At 37.4% G+C, this 17,347-nt stretch overlaps 1 protein-coding gene across 1 annotated transcript in view; it reads left to right on the top strand.

The window, feature by feature from the left end:
• The window catches only part of LOC146001495 (HEAT repeat-containing protein 3), a 98,818-nt gene that overhangs the window by 20,231 nt on the left and 61,240 nt on the right, over nt 1-17,347 (top strand). The window contains exon 3 of the mRNA XM_083138876.1: nt 3,128-3,215. Coding sequence (XP_082995002.1) covers nt 3,128-3,215 — 88 coding nt within the window. The remainder of the gene's footprint in view (nt 1-3,127; nt 3,216-17,347) is intronic.

Genomic DNA, 17,347 nt, shown 5'->3' with positions numbered 1-17,347 from the left:
TTCTCTAATATCCGTAAAGTAGATTAGGATGGTTAGGTTTAATTTTTGTAGTATTTTCCTGCATACCTTATTTTCCATATGAAAATAATGATTCAAACAGCTACTATGCAGAAAATCTTAATCAGCATAATTAAATTAACAACTTTTGTACATAAATTGTGGTAGTCCTTCTCAGTTTCCAGAATTATACACTGAATAACAGATTAGATTTCATCAGCAATCCAATACAACAATATGACAAAATATTAACTATTATGTGAATGTAAAAAAAAATGGTAAAGTGTTCCCCTGTGCATAGCACCATGCCATGAAGGCGTATAGGGGGTGTGGGGGTAACGCCCCACACTTTCTTGATCCGGTCGTGAGTGGGGGTGATGTGATCAGCATCACGCCCCTAACTGCCTTTACCCCCCAGGTACCCATGTTATTCGACGCTGGGTGGGCGCCGGGGCTGCTTCCACCGTTAGAAAAGTTCCCGGATTTGAACCGGCCGGGGATCGAACCCGGGACCTTGAGCATGGTAGTCAGACACGGTACCGACTGAGCCACCGCGGCCACTATTACAGATTTATCTCTGTACCATTTAATTTTCATAACAGCATGCTACTCTAGTTCATGTTTAAAGAGAGTATTCTGAATAAAACTAAGGGAAAGTACAATGACCCAATTGCCTGAAATCTAAAGAGTACCCATTCCATATCTTGTGATTAATATCTGCATAGAGAAAACACAATTTTGTCTATAACGTGGCTCTGTGCTTGATTTAATTTAATGTAAATTCTAGCATATCATAATATGTATATAATAATTTATCATCACAATTTTATGTTGTAGCCACTTCAGACTAAAATTATTTGTAGTAAGGTAAAGAGATAGTTTCCCGTGCATTTAGCACCGTACCATGAAAGCGCATTTAGGGGATGTGGGGGTAGGCCCCACAAATTGTCGATATCAGCCATTTTGTAGGTGATGTGATCAGCACCATGATCTGACTACTGTTCACCCCCCGCCCCAAGGTTTCTCCCAGATATCCATTGATTTGAGGCTGGGTAAGCCCCATAGTCGCTTTATGTGGGGACAAGGCCAGAAAAGTTCCGACCTTAGATCACCTATCGTGGAAATGGAACCCGGGTCTCCCACGTGGCAGACAGACACCCTACTGATTAGACTACTGCAGCTCCTTTATTTGCAGTAAGTTAGGTAATAATATCAAAGCATTTTGTGGAACCGGGCGAGTGGTTTTCACATAGTGCTACGATGCTAGGGGTCCCGGGTTTGAATCCTGGCCTGGGTATGGATGTTTGTGAGGGTCCATTCATCATATCATCACTCATCCCCATCTTCGCGAAGTGGCACAAGGAGCGAAGTAAAATGAAGCGAATCAATCAATCCTTTTGTGGAGTTTTATAAATGGCTTTCACTGTATGAACTTTAGGTTAAATGAGTGAACAGTGATGCTTTGTGATTTGATTATTATTTTAGTAACCACTATTGTTTTAATTGCATAGTAGACAATACACAACTTTAAACAGCAACACAATTGGTACTATTTTTACTAGGGCTCTGTTGATACCATTTTGAACTGAACCCGATACTCTTACAGATTCTTGCTGATATAGATGCCTGAAAATTGTAATAATAAAAAAATGTTAATATTAGTGTGTAAGTATTGCATTCCTATTATAAGCATATTACACGACAACGTTAGAATACCTCCTAAAATACAGTATTTGTGCAAAGTAGGGCTGACCCGAAGCCCATGCTGATACTGACATTCTTAGATTCCCACAGATACTGATGCTTGAAAATTGTAACAATTAAAAGTGCTTCAAAATATTGAATAATATCAGTGGGTGTATATTTCACTCCAATTATAAGTATCAATTTACCAGAGTTTTGCTTATTAATAAAAAAAAAGTTATGTACATTATTCTCTAAATTATTTATTTCAAGTGATTTAAATAAATAATTTAGAGAATAATGTACATAAGAATTTTGTGGATATCAAAATCACTTTTGGTGGAAGTACATTAATCTTGTAATCATTTAATGGTGTTTATTAGGCTCTAAGAAAGGGAAAGGAAGGAAGAAGAATATATGTACTGATGGGGTGAAGTTTGTAGGAATGCAAATGTGATATGTACCAGTAAACTGTAACACACTTAAATTTATCTTGATTTAAAATTCATTAATTTTTATAGGCAAAAATAGCAAACATTTGGTGTAGAATAATTTTAAGTTACAGCATTTTTAATTTAATAATTTTAAGTTACAATTATAGAGTACATCTAGAATGTTTTATTTTCACTGGAAGAAAAGTTACCGAAATTATTAAAGTTTCATTAACTCACACAATAAACATTTCCATAGTAGGTTCATACAGTATATGTACAGTATCAGAAACACAAAAAATGTATATTTACATATAATTTTTTATTTGCTTTAATCAAACTGTTCAAATATTTTACAGGTCCGTTTTTAGAAAAAGCATTTCTACAAAAATACATATTTCTATATATTATATATGGTGCCAAAAACCATACAATAATTTTAAGTGTTTTTTTTTAAAAAAAAATCGTCAAAATGTTTGTTTAATTAAAAAATCATGATTTTTATCACTCTGCTTTAAAATATTCAAAATTACATCAGAATATTGAAATTCCTGTTTCGTAATCACAAAATGCAGTCTTTTCACATAATATTGGTTCAAAATCAATAGAAACTTCAAATTTTGCTTAACTTCTAGGATAATTCGACTCCCAAGAAGGCTTTGCTTGTCATTTTTTGCAGACCACACAAACAACCAAAATGCCGGAAAAGTATCGGCTGGTATCTGTAAATAAAATGCCACCGATATTTTCCAATACCAGTTGTATCGCCCGATATCGATACATCAGTATCAGCACAGCCTTAGTGCAAAGCAAATGGAAACTTAAATTTTTGCCTAACTTCCAGGATAATTATACTTCACAAAAGGGTTGTGCGGCATTTTTGCTCCACGCAAAAGACCAAAATGCTGGAAAAATTATCTGGCAGCATCAGCTCCGCCATAGTTTTCAACTTTCGCTGAAATTACATGATTTTTTTTAATAACTTGTGAATAAAAGAGTTCATTCTTACCTTACAGAAACTTGTGTGTGTGTGGAGGACCAGATGTGTGTGACTTCTTGGTGGATCAAGATATTATGACTCCTTTGACTGTCATTTTTCAGCAGGTAAGTATTTTCTGCTTGTTAATCAGTTAATTTATTATAAAGCATGTGTAGGTTTCATATTGTACATTGCGAAATTTGATTATTTGTGTACTTGGCAAGGCATCAACAATGCATATGGTAACATTTGATGGTTCTGTGTTCATTGTGATATTACAGGCTCAGGCGCCAAGCATGGCAAATGGTTGTTTGATTTTGCCACTGGATTTCTCAGAATCCAGTCCCAGCGGGAGTTTGTTAGTGTCCCTACATCAATTTCATCTAATCACCGCTCACCTTGATCATTGCAGTTAGTGAAAAGTGACATAAAATAACAAAGATAAAAATAATTTTGATTTTACACACAAATATATTTGGAAATTGTCCATTTCTATTATATGTATCAAAAAATGGAAAGCTGCCGGTTCAAATCCGGGAACTTTTCTAACGGTGGAAGCGGCCCCGGCGCCTACCCAGCGTCGAATAACATGGGTACCTGGGGGAAACCCTGGGGGGTAAAGGCGGTCAGGGGCGTGATGCTGATCACATCACCCCCACTCACGACCGGATCAAGAAAGTGTGGGGCGTTACCCCCACACCCCCTATACGCCTTCATGGCGTGGTGCTATGCACAAGGGAACACTTTACCCTTTTTATATGCTTTGCCTTCCTCAAAGTATTGTACGTGCAAGTTGAATTTAATTGCATTTCCATACCACCCCGCCACTTCAGGCAACTATCCAAGGCTCTCAAACCTTTCAACGTAAGACTTGCACACAAACTGGCATCTCATATCGGAAGAGCCCTGCCCAATGTAAAGAGAATATTACGTACCAAATGTGCATCCCCGGTGCCTACAAGACCACCTACCAATGCCACAATAACTACATCGGCAAGGCCATCAATACTGTACAAGAACGAATCGAGGAACACATAAATTGACTTTTCTCTGCCAGCCCTGCTAAATTTTCACTTTTCATCTACTGATTTATACGAGGGGTGACCAGAAAGTAATTTCCAATTAAAGGGGACCTTGATTTTTTGCAAACTCTAAAACCATGAAAAATGTTAATTGCTGCGAAGTTGTGTTTAAGAATGTGCAGTGATGTCTGGACACACTTTTCGCCCTTTCGAAATATCGAAATAACGCGCATTTGGCATAAAATGCGAATTGTTTGCGTTTTTAGCGATTTTTTTTTAAAAAAAAAATGTCCTAAAACAATGAAAAATTCCGTGAAATCCAACATTCTTGTCCTTTCTAGGCTTAAAGAAACAAAATTTGCCATATTTGTGTACATGGAACATGCAAGTTTTACAACATTTTATTCAAGAGTAAACTATAATGCTTGTTATACATGGAATAATTCCGACAGCCACATTAAATCATGTATTTCCCGGAATTTTTTCAACTTCTATCAAAACCATTTGCATCACAGAGCAAAGTGGCAGGGTTCTAACAGGAGATCGAGTGCGTATCTACCATCACATGGGAACCATATCTTCAGTATTTGTCGCGTGAGATGTGTTTTGAATTACCAAGCTAAGTGCGCACCATCGGTATTTGTCGAGCGAGAAATAATGGAGCTCAGTCGTCAGGGCACAATCTTTTCCACGTGTTCAAACTGCTTCGGTGCCCACCTAGCGCCTTATCAAGCGGGTACCTGGAGGAAACTTTGGGGGGTGGTGCTGATCACATTACCCCCACCTTCGGCCGTGATCAAGAAAGTGTGGTGCCGTAACTCCACACTCCCTAGATGCCTTCATGGCTTGGTGTTAAGCACAGGGGAGCACTACTTTTATGTGACTTTAATTTAAAATAATAGTTAAAAGCACAATGGAAGTATTAAGTTCTGGTATATTTGGCAGAAAAATGTTCTAAAACAAAAACGCGAATTTTGTGAAATGTAACTCTAACAAGTCAAAAAAGATAATGCCAATTTTTGGTGCCATAATATATCGGTATCTGTTACTTGAGATTGATTGATTTAAATGTTTTGGGTGTGTCACCACTTATGGTCATTATGCACCCTTCAGTATATACGGGGAAAATTCCATTATGTAAAACCCTTACCTGAAAATTAGAAAGGGAGTATGGAAAATAACATTCACAAAATAACTTCCAAGTTATCAAACACTCACGAAGAGGCATAGACCTTGTGACTTACAATTTGAAACAGTAGTTTAAATACACTATGAAGGTTTAATTTCAGGCATTTGCCAGAAAATGTGCTAAAATGAAAATGTGAATTTTGCGAAAGATAACACCGAACAGTACAAAATACAAAATAATACAGCATTTGAAAAAAATAAAATCAAGGTCCCTATCAATTAGCCATAAATAAAACAAGAATATCAGAAGTAATTTATTGTATTAGTAATAGTGAGTCCTAACCTAATTTTTGGCATAATCACCCCCTTTGTTCGGGCATTTGCCGTAGCATGGCACTAAATTTTGTATGCCCATGGCATATGTGTCTGACAGCAAAGACTGGAACTATCTCTACCGCAGTGTAGCTGTCAAATCCTTGTCCTGCCAGAAACCTCTTCAGTTGAACAAAGAGATGAAAGTCGGTACATGCAAGGCCAAGGCTGTACAGGGAGTGGTCCAAGATCTCTCACCTGAAGTCATGCAAAGGGCCCACGTGTACTCAGCTGTTTGGGGTTGTGCACATTCGATTGACCTGCCGTGAATTGTCTGCACCATCGTCTGACCATAATATTGCTCACTATGTCCGGTCTGCATACCTCACACGATTGCTGGTGGCTCTGTACCAAACTCTGAGCATGCAAAAATCTGATTAGTACACGTAGGCTACATCGTAGTCGGTGGGAGACTGTATGAGAGCTGCAATCTTTAACCTAGAACTGTCCTAAAACGGCTGCATTGCGACAGTACCAGATTATAGCTACATACAACTTCTTCCTGACCGCATGTGTGTGTCGTTCTCTAGTCACTAGTGCTGTGTACAGGCACCATTGGAGCTTTTTCAGGATGCCCTTTGTATACGAACTTTCAGAAGCTGTTATTAACAGTGTGTTCCTGTTTTAATGTTTGGTTAGCTAAATCAGGAACCTGTGCAATGCAATTCTATAAATTGCTTACATTAAATTTCTAATACCTACATACCCTTTTTGTCAGCACTAATGGTATAACTGCATGTTGTCAGTTTCACAGTACTTCACTTGGATATACTGTACTGAAGCAGAAATCCCATTGATAATGTAAGGAAATATGACAGTTTCTTTTGTACAATTCAATTGTTTCACTTATATGCAAGAGTTAAGTTGTTTGCTTTACAGAGAAGAGAGAAGTAGCTTTATGAATTGAAAAATGAGTCTGCACTGATGGTTCTTGCAAGCAGAGGGTTCCAAACCTCAGTGGAAATATCAACATATAATACCGAGAATGTATAAGGAGACTGATAAATTACAAAATGTATTTCTTAGTCAATCACTCTTCACTCTAATCTTATTTAGTCGTAACTTTAAAAATAATCAAGTGTTTTATTTTAAACTTACTGCGTTTGATAAAATTCCGTAATCCTTCCCTAGCTTGTGAATTGTAATCATTTTTCAAATTCACTATTTAGCAGTTTGAATTCAAATCATAGAGAATAGAGAAATTAAATCAATTTCATAGAAGATAATATTGGTACTTAACAAATCCATACCTGGATCTGTATCATTTCTGCTTGTTTGTGGCCACCCTGGTTCTGTATTTTGTGCAAGTTCCAGGAAAAGAGCTCCAAATTGTAAGGGTTGGAGACTACTTTGAACTTGGCTTCAGGAAATGTTACAAAGCCTTCAAAGTATACCATGCAAACTTTCAAGATTTGTTAAACTCTAGCCTTCAGCAGACGGCAAAGGCACCTACTGCTATTGTCATGTGACTAGTTTCACATCATTTCTCCAAAGCACTTGTGGGTATTTAATTCCTTTCTTCTTTTTAGTCTAGTCATTTTGGACCAAAGTTAAGCCATTTTTATTAAAAAAAGAATCTTGCAAACAAGAGAATTGGCATATGCATAGTATTTTGTCACCTGATTAACATACAAAAAGTATGTTTCTGCTGTCCTACATCTTGGAAACATTTTCTTTATATATATATATAACACAGGGTGTCTACCAGTCAAAAAACCATGAAAGTAAGAAAATTTAAAGAAATCAACAAGTAGGTCAAGAAATCAATAAAAAGTCAAGAAATTACACTTGTGTTCAAGAATTGGAACTGGACCTACAGTTGAAAGTGACTGATTGATTGATTTAGTTTATTTTTAATAATTTTTCTGCCCCTTTGGCCAATTGCGAAGGTGAGGACAGTAACATATATATATGGACAACAACATGAGCCTCACATAAGGTTATACGTATTGGATTTGAGACCAGATGCCAAAGCCTCGCTAGTCTGCCAGATGTAGTCCAGGGTGCATGAATAGAAAAATCCTGTTTCAATCTTCAGGTTTCATCTTAAATGGACTTTTGGCAGGTTTTTTTTATTAAATATTTATTTATTTTCTTAATTGCTAATTCCAACTGACCTAAGTAGGGGTCGTATAAATAAAAGTTAATAAAAACAACAAAAAAAGGTCATGAAAACATCAAGAATTTTGGATTTGTTATTTTGGTAGACACCCTGTAACATGCCATTAAAACATCATGTACGTCCCTCTTTATCTGTCTGACTACCATAAAGGAGAGCTCCTGTATAGAAAATAAAATACCATAACATTTTAAATATCACTAGTTTTTATTTACTTTTGAGAGTTAGAGATTCAAATTTAATCTATCAGGAATAAAATAGTGACAAAAGCCGATAAAGTCAGTAACTGTTTGTAGATGTATTTTTATATTTATTTAAATGTTTACAAAGGCTTGTAAAATTAAAGTTGAAAAATACATTTAGTTTTCTTGAAAAGTTTAAAAATTACGCTTACAAAAACCATAATCCCAAGCATAAAAGTTTCTACTAATTAGACACTAGATAAGTAAATTTTCATCTTTGTCATCAGAGATAAATTCAGTGGCTTCTTGAGAATTAATGCACAATAGTCCTTCACATTCTCAACACGTACCAGAGCATTTTAATCCAGATCTAAATTCACATATTGGTACAGTTGGATTTACATATTCACAAGAGGATTATTTAGAACTCTGCTAAAGCATTTTTTTAAAAATTGCACAGGGGTATTATCCATCTCCACCAGTAGGGTTCATCTTGTTACATTTTCACTGATGAACTCATAGGTGTACACTGTATGTATGCTGAAATAAGATGGATGTAAAGATGCAAGGTCAAACGTTGTGCCTACTGGCTATCAAAGCAAGATGATTCCTTTTGTACTACCTTATCTAATGCCGTTGAAACAGTCATTATGGTATGCAGCTTCCTGTGCTATCAAGTACTTGCATTATCCGATACTTGGCCTTATCTCCATGGTATAACCAGGATTTGTAGATGTGACGAATCTGATCATAGTGACCTTTCTTCATCTTCACATTATTGTCCTTCCTGGTTCCATTTTGAAGCTTTAGTACTGCTTTTTTTTTATGCCTCTGCAGTGAACACGTACTTAATTTTTCAGTTAACAAACTTGTGCCACAGTCTTTCTTCATTTTATTTAGTAAGCTCATTTAGTCATTTTATAACATTCACAAGGTTCGCCTTAATGAGGATGTCACAGCACAAAACCCAATTCTTGCTTTACATTATCTTCTAGCAACATTTTGAGATCTGAAATGAAACAAATTAGCTTCCACTAAATTTAATAACTTCTTCATTTTGATGCATAGGAACGCACAAAATCGAAAACATAAAATGCTTAGGTTTCACTTTAAATATTTTGGCTTTTAAAATTCTAGCTCTCAACAAATTACCAATTCCTTCCCATTTTCCTGTTTTTTTTTTGTGATATTAGACATAAAGAGGGATGCACATGGTGTTGACATATTTTTCAATATAAGAACTTAAATTTATGCCTTAATGGTATGTTGTTTCAAAAAATGGTGAATAGAATGTAGACAATTTTACAGTGAACATTTTTTTGATAAAATGCATTTTTTTTAAGATAAGTGTGAAAGTGGCTTGTCATTCATTATTTTCCAAGAGAGCGACTATAGCATGACTTTGTTTTTTGGGAACTTTTACGAGGGACGTTCCGAAAGTAAGTTTCATCATTTTTTCACAGGGAAGCTTTATTACAAACAGAAGAATACAATGTCCTAACAAAATACAATCTTTTGGCTATTTTTCCACATAGTCGCCACCGACACTGATATATTTGTCCTACCTTCAAATCAATTTCAAAAAACCCTTCTGGTAAAAATCTGTGCCCAGCAATACAAGGAAGTTCTTCACAGCCTGTTGCACATCTTCGTTGCTTCCGATGTGACATCCCGATAGTGCTGACTTCAACGCAGGAAAAAGGGGACAAGATCGCACGATTCAGTATCTCCTATCCCAGATGGCGAATGTGTTCTGCAGTGACCCTTGCTGTGTGGGGTCTTGCATTGTTGTCCAAGAACAAAACCCCTCGACTCAAGTACCCCGGTCTCTTGCATCGAATGGCAGACTTCAGTTTGCTTAGTGTCTGGCAATAGCGTGCCGAATTGACGTTCCCTGTAGTGAGGTAATCAAACAAAATAACACCCTTCGCTTCCCAGAACACTGTCAGCATAATCTTCCCTGTGGACTGCAACACTTTGAATTTTTTCGGGATGGGTGAGCTGGGATGTTTCTATGTCATCGAGGTGGACTTGGTCTCTGGGGTAAAGTTGTGCACCCATGTCTCATCGGCTGTGATGATCCTGAACAGGATGTCATTGCCCTCGTGCTCGTACTGCATCAGGTGTTCGAGGCTTATCGTCATTCTTGCAGTCTTGTGCTCAGGGGTGAGGTTTCTCGGCACCCATCTTGCTGACGCCTTCCGATATCCCAACAAGTCGTGAATCATGTGGTGGGCTTTAGCACATCCAACACCCAATGTGGATGTGACTTCAGACACAGTTACGTGCCTGTTGGCTAACACCATTTCCTGTACTCTGTTGACGTTTGTTGCAGTCATGGAGGGGCACCCAGATCGGTCTTCATCTTCCACACTCTGCTTTCCTTCATTGAACATTGAACACCAGCACCCAACCATCTGACGGAACATGACGTTGTCTCCATAGATGCTCTGTAGGCATCGATGAATATCTGAAACACTGGTCCCACGCGCTCATTCATAGCACATGATAGTATGCACTTCCATTTGTGACCACTTTTCCAGCACACATCTTTCTGCCATACTGGTTTGCACTGAAATGAGGTCGGTCTGCAGATTATCTCTATTCTTTCGCACTCTGCGCGTGCGCCATCACTCCTCTGCTTTCGTTCCTCCCATCGTGAATTCAGAAAAGATTGTCTTTTGTTATGACAATGTGTTTTCTCACTTTGTAATACAGCTTCCCTGTGACAAAAGTGACGAAACTTACTTTCGGAATGTCCCTTGTAGTATGTCTACAAAATTCTGTGCTTATTCTCTTGCTTGTAACACTTGATTCTTTACCAAATTTTCTTAAAAAGACTAGTAATTTTTCTTTATACACTTATGAATGTATGTCATACTCTTTTATAACAATACACTATGGTGATACCTGCTTTAAAAAACATATAATAAAACATGCAGTGTTAAAGTAACATAATGGCTTATTACTTTCCATTCACCCTTTCACGCTAATGTAATTTACAAAGGAAAAGTACATTTTACCATGAACTTACGGTATTTAAGAAATATAGTTCAATATATTGACATGTTATCTGTAAAGGCTTTTACTTGTATTTTTGTTAATGTGAAATACATAACTTGGAATTAAAATCAGATACGTGCACCATATGAACTTGTTCGCAAAGCTGGCTGTGATGAAGACGTAGGCTCCTCTGACTTTGTTCCCTGCACTCAAGTCAAAGCTACAGAGCCATCGTTTTGTGGGCTCTCAAGCAGTGCCTAAGAAATGTGAGGCAATTCTCAAGGATCTCACAAAGAATGGCTTACATCATGTGTTTTCAGGATTTTGCAGAAACAATATCATAAGTGCATTCAAGTCAGGTGAGGACTACTTTGAAAAAGATCATGTAACCATTCCGCCAGAGTAATAAGCAAGCAAATCAGTCTCTCTTTGTTAATCAGCCCTCGTACATACCTGGAAACATTGGACTTGTATTGTTTTTATCTAAATCTGTCTGTGGATTTCAGGATGGAAAATACACATGCGTAGAAGGCTAGAGGCAATTTTTTTCTTTTAAGAAAATCTATGCAATTATCAGCCAAATGGGAGCATGCCATCCCAGTCCACTACAGTTGTTCCCATGAACATTCAGTGAGTGGAGCACCTGAGACTAGAAAATCGCCAAATTTTGGAACAGACTCATCTTTCTGTGGGAAGATTGAACACACTCACAAAACTGGCCTGGTTTGATTACAAAGGCGTTTGTTCTGTTCCTGCAAGAGCATTCTGCTACTAAAGGAGCTCGACTAGAAGTTACTGCCGTGCATTCCCTTACAGTCCTCACCTCGCTACAAGCGATGATCATCTGTTTAGACCCTTACAGAAGTTCCTCTGAGGCCATCATTTCAGTAGTGACGAAGAGTTCAAGCAAGCAGTCTGATGATCACTCGGCTCAGGACTGTCTGGAGGACTGAGAAATCTTTCTACGCTGTTGGTATCCCAACACTGGCGAAACACGGGGATAAGTGCATTAGTATAGAGAGGGATCACATTACAAAATAAAAGTTTCTCTATGCGTCCAAATGTGTTGACTTATTCTGAAAAATTAAATGTCCCTGTTTGACGTGAACATATCTTAAATATCCCGTAGTAGTAGTTAATAAGCAATCAACAGATATGGTTTGATTCTTTAAATGAACAGACAAATGAGGAAATTTCTGTAGAATTAAGTTTGTATTTTTGGTAAACAAAATTTTTCGAGTATACTTGTAGCTTTAATTTTGAGATATCAATTGTCAGATCGAGTTCCTTTATATCACGTTAATTTAGTATTAAGTAATAGTGTTGCGTAAAAGACGAGACACTTCCCATTTTGTCTTGTAGGCAACATTATTATGTATATATAAACCTGCCTGCTGAATTTTGTTTTCATCATTAGTAGTTTCTGAGGAACTGATGTATCGATTGTTGACTCGAACTGGCAAAAACAGGACAGGCCGATCGATAAGATTCAACTCTCGAGATTTCGTATTTATTGCTCGAACAGTGGCGTATATTGGTTTGAAAATCTGGGCTCTCTCTGTATATTATGTTGTTCAAAAGGGGGTGGGTGGAGAATGCTGGGCTCTTTTTTTGTTCAATTTTTGGGATTTTGAAATACTGTGTTAAAAATTCACACCTTACAAATAATTATGAAAATATACACGTATCATTAAAATAGAAATAGTAAGGATAGGATTTCAAGTATGTGATCGATTATTTATAAGAAAATAGAGGCCCATATTGTGAAATATTTATGTGGGCCTATGTGCGATAATAAAATATACAGGGTTATTCAAAAAGAAAGAGCAGATTTCAAATGTTTATTTTTCACGAACTATAAAAGATAGAAACACGTGCCATACATCAATGGATAGAGGAAGGTTCAAAGTTTTATTGTTTAAAGTTTTAGTGTATTCACTCAACATGAGCACCATGAGTTGCCCGACAAACATCAAAACGGTACTCCATTTCTTGCAACACACGAATTAACTGGTCCATAGTTATTGAATAGCTACAACAGTTCGATGTGTATTGAATGGAACTAATAGGCAGGATTATAAAACTTTGAACCTTCCTCTATCCATTGATGCATGGCATGGGTATACTATGTGAGTGTCCCTTCATCAATTCCATCGTATCATCACTCATCCTTATCGTCGCGATTAGAAAAAAGTTGCAGAAAAGCGATGCTAAATAAATTCTTCTCCTCTTTGGAATGGCAGAGGTCTGCATATTTTCATGATTTGAAGCTTACCCTCATATGAAATCTGAGTAAATTGTTTCGTCGATAGTTCCTTAATTATGTCCCTCGTTTTAGTTTACTACATGACACAGCACATTCAAAAAGTATGCGTATATAATTCACTCGCTACACACGATCTGGCTCTAATAAATTTCGCTCAGCAAGGAACGCGATTTTCACTTGAACTCTCTCCGCTCAGCCAAGACTCCCCCCAAGTTCAAAGCAAAAATACCGTCACCATTGTAAGGCATCTACTGCAGGCCTGTAGCCAGGAATTCTTTGTAGGGGGGGGGGGGGGCGAAGTCAATCCTAGAAGGGGCAAATTTTTAATATATTATGTCGCATTGGCAGATATAGCAGGGCAGGGTACACAGAAGCACTTGCCCCCTCCCCCAAAAGAGATAAGTAACAGAAAAGGGATGATATCTTGAAACTGCAACGAAAAAAACAACAACAAAAAAACGAGCGACATCAAATAGCAATATTTCGATAATGACATTTCCAGATTGCCAAAGAATATAAAGTTTAACATAAATAGGCTAATAGGGACTGTATCTACTTGATATTTTCAGGTCGATAATGTTATTAGACGATTAATATGTACCAACAGATTTGGGTCTCTCTACAGAACTGATTAAGGGAGCTCTTTAAAAATCATGCTTCATAATGATTCCCTCTACTTTCCAGTATGTAAGATTTTTACGCACAAAGGAATCTAACGAGAATCCAACAACACCATTGTGTTGTGTTATGCAAGAAAAATCAAATTAATTAAATAATAATGGTTACATATTATCTACACTTTGATGAATTGTGTAAAAAATTGTAATACATTTTTTGTAGGCCTACTTGCTAAAACATTAAAACATGGGTCCCTTAGTCCACCATGGACTCTATTTCCTTCCAAGGGGAGACTCTTGCACAGTGTCGGATCTACAAATCTTGGGCCTCCCCGCAAAATTATCAATGGCCCCCTCTATATATATTTGCGTGTATGTGTAATTCTAGATCTCATGTTGCCAAAGTCACATATAAGGGCCTCGAGGGTGATTCAAAGTCCCTTAACATCTCCTATAAAAAAGTAAAGGAGTTAGTTAGGCTGGGTACAAATGGTCATGATAGAAACAGGTTAGGCTTAAGGGGAACCACATTTGTGGCCGCCATATTGAATTCAACTAAAATTTTAAATGGGATGGCGATGATGTGATATACATATGACACTGTTTTCTCACACCTGAAAAATGATACATTTGTTACAATCATGCAGTCATAACTTTTTCCTGATTAATGATAGGTTGAAGAAACCTTCATGACTGCATTTCTCGCGAAATTCTAGCCTGATTGCAATGCGGGAAACCCGGAATTTTTCCGGCTTTGTCCCTGCATAAAGCGGCTCTAGAGCCCACCCAGCCTCAAACCAAATAGTACCTGGGGGTGGGGGATAAGGGCGGCCGCAGCGTGGTGCTGATCACATCACTTCCAAGATGGCTGACATCGATAATATGTGGGGCCCTACCCCACATACCATAAATATGCCTTCATACTTCATAGCACGGTGTTTCTGTGCCCTTCAGTAACTATGTTTATTTTTTACGAACTCTCTACTATGTCAATGGTTTAGTCCCCCCCCTAAAGGCTTGGTTGCCTCCCCCCCGCACTGCCTGGTTTTGCGGGTTGTAGATCCGACATTGCTCTTGCATCACTACAAACAATGTTTGCCTATTGATTACGTTAACCATTTTGCAAAATATTGTGTGAATTGTATTATATTATAGTTGAAATACATGTTTTGACACCTGACAAACAAATAGGAATCCTTTGATTGATCAATTACTTCTTGGATTACAGTGTCATCATTAATATTTCATATTAAGTTTCATAGAAAGAAATTGTTTTATTAGGGCGAAAATAATTTTAAGGGGCGCCATCGTTATATCGATATAGCCCAGATCGTTTGGCTCCAAGCGCCGACTCCCGCTGCCCCATAGCAATGGCTCTGAACTTTGACTATAAGAATAGCAGAAATTGCGAGCGAAGCGAGCAAGAAAATTTTACGAAATGTATTTTTATATGTATAAAATTTGAAATCTAGTGGGGGGTAATTGCCCCTTGCAAGTGCCCTTGGCCGTCAAGAAGAAAAATGCAAGGAACCCGTGAAAACTAATTCCATCATGAGTATCCAATTGTCCTGCTATTCTTAGATTCTCCTAGTCAGTGGCGGAGCGTGACCTTTCCAACAGTGTAAGCCTAGCATGACGAAGGCTATTTCCCGTTGTGCTTATTTTTAGGCTGACATGGTTAGTGATTTATCCACACACATCGACCCCCGCCCCCCCAATTTTTCAGAACACTTCCCTGGAATTTTTCACCAAATTAAAAATTCTGGATATCTGATAATTAAGTCAGTGTTATTCCTATCACAATGACTAACGTAACGATAAAAAATATGCAAAGTTAGATAAAATTAATAATAATAATAATAAACAAACGAAAACAGAAGGAAACAGAAAAGTGCTGAATACTTTTCACAACCGCATAACCAAGTATCAGCTCCGTATCATTAATCGCAAAATCGGCGCACTTTATTTTTCGTTTCTGTTACTATGTCTGCTAGAGAAGGAAGGGGTGGGCCTACCTATATCCACAAGTTTCTTCTTGGCAGCAAAATCCTTGCTGGACAACGGCGTCTTCAACAAGTTCTCCACCCCACCGCACAATCACACTCATTTTATTCCATAATGCACTTCACTACTGTATTACACCACAGCACAGGGACGACAGTCCGCTTTTCAATAGATGGAATTCGCAAAAGCAATATCTCGAGACTTTAACAAACACACAGCAAGAAGGGGAAAACAAAAAGAAACCAGATCCAAAATCGGTCACTGCTCAAAGCAGTGATCTTTCGGACTGTGAGGGGAATATCCCTTTCGGATATAAATAAATTCCCTCTCTTGCCTTAAAATTCCCTATATTTAGTAAAAAAAAAAAAATATAAAATATAAAAGAAATGCTCACAAATTGTAGGGATATATCCAGAAATTTCTATCAAAGGACATGTAAGTGTTTTCTTAGGATAGTGTAAAAGCAAATCTAGCACCTAAAAGATCAGAAACAGGCTTTTCGTACGTTGTTCGAAGAGTGTTTGAATCACGGACTATGTAATTAATAATATTTGGTTCACATTTGACATGACATTTGTAAAATTGGTTCAATCTTCAGTTTTCATTAACATTTGTTTATTTATTTACTTATTTATTTCACTTTTTAGCTCAATTATTACCAGCTGAGTTCATACATAAACGGAAAACAGAGTCTTAATATGTCTAATGTTTATGCTCTCCTACAAGCGAAAAACAGAAACAACAAGAATTTAGCACATCAATGTGTATCTAGTTTTTACGTATCCCGCTCATTTCTAGGTTTCTCCTTTTTCCCCTTCCTGTTAGTTTCTTGCTTCAGAATTCCCTGTTCCTGGAAAAAAAAAACTCCTTGAAGCACCACCGGCTCAAATTTCCTTTGCCGTCAACCATTCATACCCGACAACGCTGGAGCCCCTCCTCTTGCAGGACCTGTGTCTCGCTGCCGCGTATTCAGTGAAGCCAACCCAAGCATAATGGTGCTAAATCTCGCACAAGTTTAAAAAGTCGTTTGTAAGTTGGAGATATAAATAAAACAACAGGGCCGCTTTTCGTTGTGGTTGAATTTTCTCAAACTTTTCACATAACGTGGAACCCATGTCGTTGGTTGAACCATTCAAATTTATATTTGTTTTTGTTATAAATTAATATTTATAATATGAAAATCCCAGAACAATTAAGTAGTATGTAGCATAATTTCGGAGTTTAAACGACACCATGGATGTCCAGAAGGGGCAAGGGGAGGAGGCACTTCCTGAAAAATGAATGTCAACCATTTTCGCACATATAATTTCATTTCAGTCACATCAAATTGTTAATTATTGTAAGGGCGTTGCAGAAAAATGTTAACTTCAAATTGAATTAGTATATTTTGAGAAGGGAAATATACCTAGTTTACCCCAACCCCTGAAAAAATACTTTGCTTAATCCTCCCTGGTGGAAAGAAATACTGCGGACGTCCATGAACAACACTTTTTCTAAACATGAGGTTTGCAACGCTGCTGTAAGCCTCTGCCCGTAGGTTTACA

Source organism: Lepisma saccharinum, chromosome 17, assembly GCF_977018435.1.
Source record: "Lepisma saccharinum chromosome 17, izLepSacc3.1, whole genome shotgun sequence".
Lineage (NCBI taxonomy): Eukaryota > Metazoa > Arthropoda > Insecta > Zygentoma > Lepismatidae > Lepisma > Lepisma saccharinum.
This window is presented reverse-complemented; position numbering and strand designations above follow the sequence as displayed.